The sequence below is a fragment of the Podarcis liolepis genome, assembly GCF_965112155.1.
Source record: "Podarcis liolepis genome assembly, chromosome: 3".
Classification (NCBI taxonomy): Eukaryota; Metazoa; Chordata; class Lepidosauria; order Squamata; family Lacertidae; genus Podarcis; species Podarcis liolepis.
The window spans coordinates 74,086,984-74,093,596 of NC_139557.1; the positions used below are offsets into that span (position 1 = coordinate 74,086,984).

Here is a 6,613-nt window from a genome sequence, read left to right on the forward strand (position 1 = left end):
AGAAGATGGGTCCTCATAGTGGCATCCTTCCTCCAACTTTTGTGGGAGTCTTATAGATTGTGGCATAACGTGTGCCAGCATAGCTGCAGCACATGCACCCTCTGGTGTGAATGACATACAGGATTGCTCGTCCCGCTCGTCTACTGGTTAAATAAGCTTTTATTTGATTTCTGGTGTTCTGGCTGCAATTCTTTGCTCATTAATTTGTGTATTTCTTTTATTACACTTTTGACATGGATCCCTTCCCTAGATGCTTCAAGGACTGCATCACTGAAAGGAAATATAAGGACAAAGTCACCCACCCGAGGAAATGGCTTTTTGTCTTTATCTGAGAGAAAAAAGTGAGGGATAGATGGTTTGTGTGTACAGAGCTCAGTTGAATTAAGCCACCGGGTAGACTGAACAGGCTCATATAGGGAACTACTAGTTCTAAATAACTGTTTGCTTTTAGATGGCAGCAGGGATGCTTTGGGCGTGTTCATTCGTTCACGCAGTTGTGAGGTTAAGGTTTTCTTGGGGTATGCGCTGCCTGCCCTGCCAGACATTGGGCTCCTCTTATTAACCTGCAAGAGTGATGGGGATGGGGAAGTAACTGCGGACTTGGTTCTTTTCCCACAAGCCAGGAAATCTAGAGAGACGTCAGTTTTGGTAGTCAACAAAGACTGCGTTTGGCCAAAGGACGACACTTTCCGGATCACCCCTTTGCTTGTTCTCAGCGCGTCGGCCTCCTTGTAGTTCAGCAAGTCGACGATGTCATGGAGCAACCTTCTTTTCACAGCTGCATCTGTGGCACAGTCGAGGTGCAGACCCGGGCTGTGGTTCACTTCCAGGAGCCAGGGCTTCATCTTGTCATCCACGAGAATGTCAAACCCAAAGAGCTCAAAGCAGTTAGAGGTAAACGGCACCGAGGGGGTGATGGCAAGCAAGGTAAGGGTGATGATGTGGTTGATCCTTTGCCAGAGGCGCACGTCGTTCACATGGCGGCTACGTAGGTAGGCCCGGAAACGGCTGAACGTCCACTTGCAGCCGGAGCCGATGACGTCTTTGTCCTTCCTGTACGAGGGCCCAAACTTATTGATGCTTGTGTTTGTCAGGTGGGCGTAAACATTGTCCAGGGCCTCGAGGTCAAACTTCTCCGTCGCAAACCTCACCAGCCCTTCTTCGTAAACGTAAACAGTGAGGGGACAAAAGCTAGCGACGCATACGTAAAAGCGGAGGTCCCACTTGTACCCGGAAATAAGCAAGGGGTTGCTGATGTACTTCTGCACAATCACCATGCAGTCATAAACGAAGTCTTTAATGTCCTTGAAAATGAGGATGCCCCTCCCACGAGACCTGGCGACAGGCTTGCAGATCCAGTAGCTCAGCTTCCTGCCGGGTATTTGCCTCTCCTTGGTGTATTCTGTTATAAATTTAATGTAGTCGTTGGGCATGATGAAGGCTGCAGGACTGAACTCGTAGAGGGTTGTTCCATAAATTCCCTTCATGCGCTTCAAATGTCTTGCCAAATAGTCCTTCCTGGTGATCCGGACGGTTTCTGGATGGTGATTGAGCCTCTGCCATGGTTTAATGCTTCGGTGGTCTGTCATCCGGAAAGGCTGGTTCTGCCAGCACAGGTTCCAGTCCTCGTTATCTTGCTTGTGCTCATCATACTCGATCCAGCCACGCTCCAGTAGAACCTCACGGACTAATTCAGGAACGCTGTCATGTAGCCGGAAGACTAGTGGCTTGATGGAGCCTCCTGAATCAACCCCTTTTGCTGTGGTGGAGCTTTGATTTTCTGGAAAATCGGTATTTTCTGTGGGGGAAGCAAACAATTGACTCCATCGGTTTGGGTAATTTAATAGTAACAGGAATGCATTCCTTTGATTGGAACCTGAGTTGCCCCGTGCATATAGTTATATGCAGGGTACAAACACATTGATTGATGCATGGTAATATAACACGACGTGTATTTTCAGTTTGTGAGTCCAGTGACTTTCACTGATGTTCATAGATCTGATCCCCAGGGAAGAGTCATGAGTAACAAAGACCTCTAGCATGTGTTCTCCAACCCTGGGTTCCTTAAGGTGGTTGTGCATCCTACTGTACACAGGGAAGTCTTCTATTTGTAGGGCTGCCTGGCCCAAGGTCAGTTTAAAGATAACCCTAAGAAAGGAGAGCAGAGTTTGAAGATGCCTATCAACAATTAACTACTAGACAACAAATTAAGCTGACACTTGGGTCCCTGGGTTTCAGTCTTCCCCATCATGAGGAAATGGCTGCATTGTAGTTCTGCTGAGATTCTAGAAATTATTTCTAAATTTGTATAAACACAAAAAGATTATGTGTCTAGAAATTTCATGCAGATCTTTCCCATCTCTTGTATTCTCCTTGAGTGACAAGCTTCTTTCTTGGTTGTGATGTGTGTGACCACCTTAGCATGGTGGGTTATTGGGTTGGCCAAGCTTGATGTGATGTCACTAATGCCATGGTTATTTTTAAAAAATGACATCAGAGCGCATGTAAGCCAGATTGGGGCTGTGGCAGAAACGATCCAAATCATGGGACTCCATACCTGCTGTTTACAATGAGAGGGAAGCTCCCATTTATTTTTTGCTTGATTGTAAACAGCAAGTATGTGGTGGGGAGCAGAGAGAGGTTCTGATTTGAACTATGTCAGGTGTTTAAGCCAGCACAAGGGAAAGTACAATATTATTCATATTCAGGTCCCAAGAGAAATTAAGTTGTTTTGTAGGCTTTGCATTAGGAAGCCAAACAGGCTTCAGTGATGAATATCATTTTATACCAGCTTGGGAAAACTCAGGCAGCTGAGTTTATGGAAGGTTTAAAGAGAATTTTTCAAAAAACCAAATACCTTTTCTCGGGCTCCTCAATCCCACCAGCTGTTCAGTACTGTGAATATGCAAGAGTAAATGAGAAACTGTCAAATAAAAGTGTATTACATACCAGCATACATCTCCATCTCAAATGCTTCCATTTGTATTAGTCCCCATGTTGTCCCTTGTCTCTCTTACCTATCCTGTGTTGTTTTCTTGACTCTCCCCATCTAAATTTAGATCATAAGTTATTTGGGGCAAGTACCATACTTTTATTTTGGTTCTATGTATACTACCAGCTGCGGTGATGGCACCATATAAAATTAAATAATATTTATGAATCAGAGCTTCAAGCTCTTTTCCTATTTCAGTGGCAGTCCTTAGCTATTCTGTCGTCTTGTACTGTTATGATTCCCCTTCCCTGATATATATCTGTAATACAGAAGATCCCTTATCCCTGAATACCCACATTTACTTAAAAAAGAAAATGTGCAAACCTTAGTTCTCTTGTAGCTGTGAAAATCTGTTCTTCTTTTTCAGAGTTGCGGCTCGCCTTTTGCCATAGTGACATTGTTACCATCTCATGCTGGGTTGGAGAATCCATTTTTCTTCCTTTCTGGAATCCCAGCTTTCGAAGCGAAACTGATAATAATGTATATTTCTCAAGTTCTAAATCACCATAGAAACTTCACTGTGCCAGCATGTCACACACTTCAGCATTCTGTTTCCTTGTTCCCTCTCGCCCTTTCTGTAGAATATTCAGGGACACCCTCATCTCACATATTGTTCCGCTACCCAGTCACTCACAGCTAGGACAGCTTTTCAGATTGTGCCAGCTTAGCCTAGCGGTTACTTCAAATCTATCTTTACAGAATCCCCACAATTCACTTTTATTGAAATGGGCTTCCAGGAGAAAAACTCTCAGTGGATTTCCCTCTGCATTAAACTCTTGCATTTGATAAAGACATTACTTCCCAAGCCATGGGTGGTAATCAAATTCCTCAGAGTAGACCCATTGGGATTTAATGGATCTAACTCAGTCATGCTCATTAATTCCAGTTGGCCTACACGGACTAAAAATCACTGAATATCACCCTGTATGTTATATTTTGATATCTTTTTCATGTTAACTTTTTAAAAATTAGATTGTAACCTTTATATTAAACGTATCAGCTTTTAGGCCAGGCCATAGATTTAAAAGAACGTTGATTTACTTACGGAGCAGTCCTATAATATTTACTTAGACATAAATCCCACCATGTAGTGGTGCTTACTTCAATATAAGTGTGCATAAGATTGCATCCTTATAGCAAGGCCAGTCCAAGAGAGAACAGCAATGTGCATAGCGTTGTAAGTATCTATGGCTGGCTAAGTTATTTTGACGCTTGAGGCAGAGAATCCCACCTACCGTATTTTTCGCTCTATAACACGCACCTGACCATAACACGCACATCGTTTTTAGAGGAGGAAAACAAGGGAAAAAATATTCTGAATGAAACAGTGGACGTATCATTTTTGTGCTTCATGCTGTGGCCACAGACATGTGATCTGATGGTGAATTTGGGGTGACCCAATGCAAAAATCCTGAGAATCCCTGTGGATCCATGCTTTGTAACCACGTTTTTGCACCATTGCAGCCCCAGGCAACAGTGGGTGCGTGATTTTTTTTGGGGGGGGGGACAGGCTGTAGCCATGGACATGCTATGTGCTCTGATGGTGAATTTTGGCTGACCCAATGCAAAGATCCTGAGGATCCATGTGGATCCATGCTTTGTAACCACGTTTTTGCACCATTGCAGCCCCAGGCAACAATGGGTGTGTGATTTTGGGGGGGCAGGCTGTAGCCATGGACATGCTGTGTGCTCTGATGGTGAATTTGGGGTGACCCAATGCAAAGATCCTGAGGATCCATGTGGATCCATGCTTTGTAACCACATTTTAAGTGGGGAGGGAAGGAAAAACACAGAAGGCTAAGAATGCAGGAGAGGGCTATAACGTGAGGAAAGGAAGGCAAAAGTTTCCCCCCACCCACTCACCCAAGCCAGCCAGCGTGCGCTCTCTCTCTCTCTCTCTCCCTCCCACCAGCATGACAGAAGAAAGCATTTTAACTGCATTAAGAACTATTTAGCAGCGAAACCTAAGCTTTGCCATCCCTTAAGAGGTACAGACACTGTAATCTTCCAGATCGCATGAATTTACAGGCAAAACACTGTTTAAGGATTTCATCCTTTTAAATGGAAGAAAGCATATTTGAATGCTGTGTGTCTCCAAAAACAAAAAGCAGGAAGTCAAATCAGAATTTTAAGCCGAACCTGTAATCTCTCTTCCCTTCACAAACATTGTTCCCTCCGGAGCAGGGAGAGGAATTAGAAAGACGCTCTGCTCTCCTCTCTACTTGCCTGGAGGGGAGGGGCTTTCCCTGCTCTTTGTTCCGTTTGAGCAAACACAGTAACGAAACAGAGCAGGGTGGGCAGTAAGACCCTGAGGCAGAATGCAGGAAAGCAGCTTCCTGTCTCACGGAGCTCCCTTCTCCCTGAAGCGCGGTTTGATTTTTGCCTCATTTTTCGGCTCCAGGGAGCACACATTCGCTCCATAACACGCACAGACATTTCCCCTTCCTTTTTAGGAGCAAAAATCTGCGTGTTATAGAGCGAAAAATACGGTATGTCTTTCCCTGACTGGGAGCAGGAATGCTATAACCATAAATTAAGTACTAACAATTTGTTTCCCTTTATGGCACTTAAGAATAATCCTGTTGATAGGCAGCGACATCATAATCACGATCCCATTAGTAAAATGGGTACCCTACATTTGGAAACATGCCCAGTTGCTGATCCCAGAGCATTCATGTTGCGTTTCATACCGTACCTCAGAAATTCTTACAACATGACTCCAAGGTAGGCCAGTGTACCTCTATTACATCCTAATCTGGGGTTGGGACTGGGGGCCCTAACCACTTGGTCAAGTGCCCCATCTGTGCAACTGAATTTGCTCTCCTGTTCCCACCAGTCCCCCCAACTTCAAAAATCAGCTCTGGAGGGTTGGGGGATCCCACAGCAGAGTTTGGGGGGTGCGTGAAGGGAGAAGGAGAAACAGAAGTCCTGTTGCACCACTGGAACCCCACTCCCATTGGATACAACCCAGAGTGTGCGGCTTGCCTGTGGCCCAATTCATTCATTCATGGTCACATAGTTAACATTAATTGCTGTTACGTTTTTATTGCAAGAATATCCACATACCTTTCCCCTTGGGAACACCTGCACTGGGGCAATGGCACTCCTCTCCTTCAGCATAAAAATTATCCCCAGAGTCATCAGTGCAACACATTTAGCTCCACTGCTGAGGGCATCAGTTAAGGGTTTTTTCTTTCAGTCTCTTTTTGAGACCCGAAGAGGAATTTGTGGGCTGCCTGAATCGTCACCTGTTTCCTGCTTTCACCTGGATGGCCAGCCAGCCAGGAGGGTTAAAGCTTGGTTGCTTAGCAATGCAAAACAGATCCTGGGAACAAAAGCGAATGTTCTCATGGTCACAGGAGCTTTTTCCACTTCCCCCTTCCTTGAACTCTAGGCCTCTTCTCAAACTGAGCCAGCTTTTTCACAGGCCCTGCTGCTATGCTCTTATTAATATTATTATTTACTTGCCTTCACTCTAATTATTTATTATGGACCTACCTTCATGCTAAGGTCCAAGGACGGGTTGCAACGTTAAAGCACAATCATGGGTATAATCATGGCACAGAATTTGTGTCCAATTCCAGCATAACTTTTCAGCAAAGAATGAAGCCGTAGAGGGCG

At 44.8% G+C, this 6,613-nt stretch overlaps 1 protein-coding gene across 1 annotated transcript; it reads right to left on the bottom strand.

The window, feature by feature from the left end:
- Nucleotides 1–136: 136 nt before the first annotated feature.
- Nucleotides 137–6,294, bottom strand: TTLL2 (tubulin tyrosine ligase like 2). The gene is made up of 4 exons (XM_083496468.1): nucleotides 6,059–6,294; nucleotides 3,317–3,461; nucleotides 2,858–2,895; nucleotides 137–1,798 (listed from the first exon to the last, which is right to left on the bottom strand). The coding sequence occupies exons 1-4, from the start codon at nucleotides 6,144–6,146 to the stop codon at nucleotides 141–143; spliced, it is 1,929 nt and encodes a 642-aa protein (XP_083352594.1). The 5' UTR covers nucleotides 6,147–6,294; the 3' UTR covers nucleotides 137–140.
- Nucleotides 6,295–6,613: the final 319 nt, after the last annotated feature.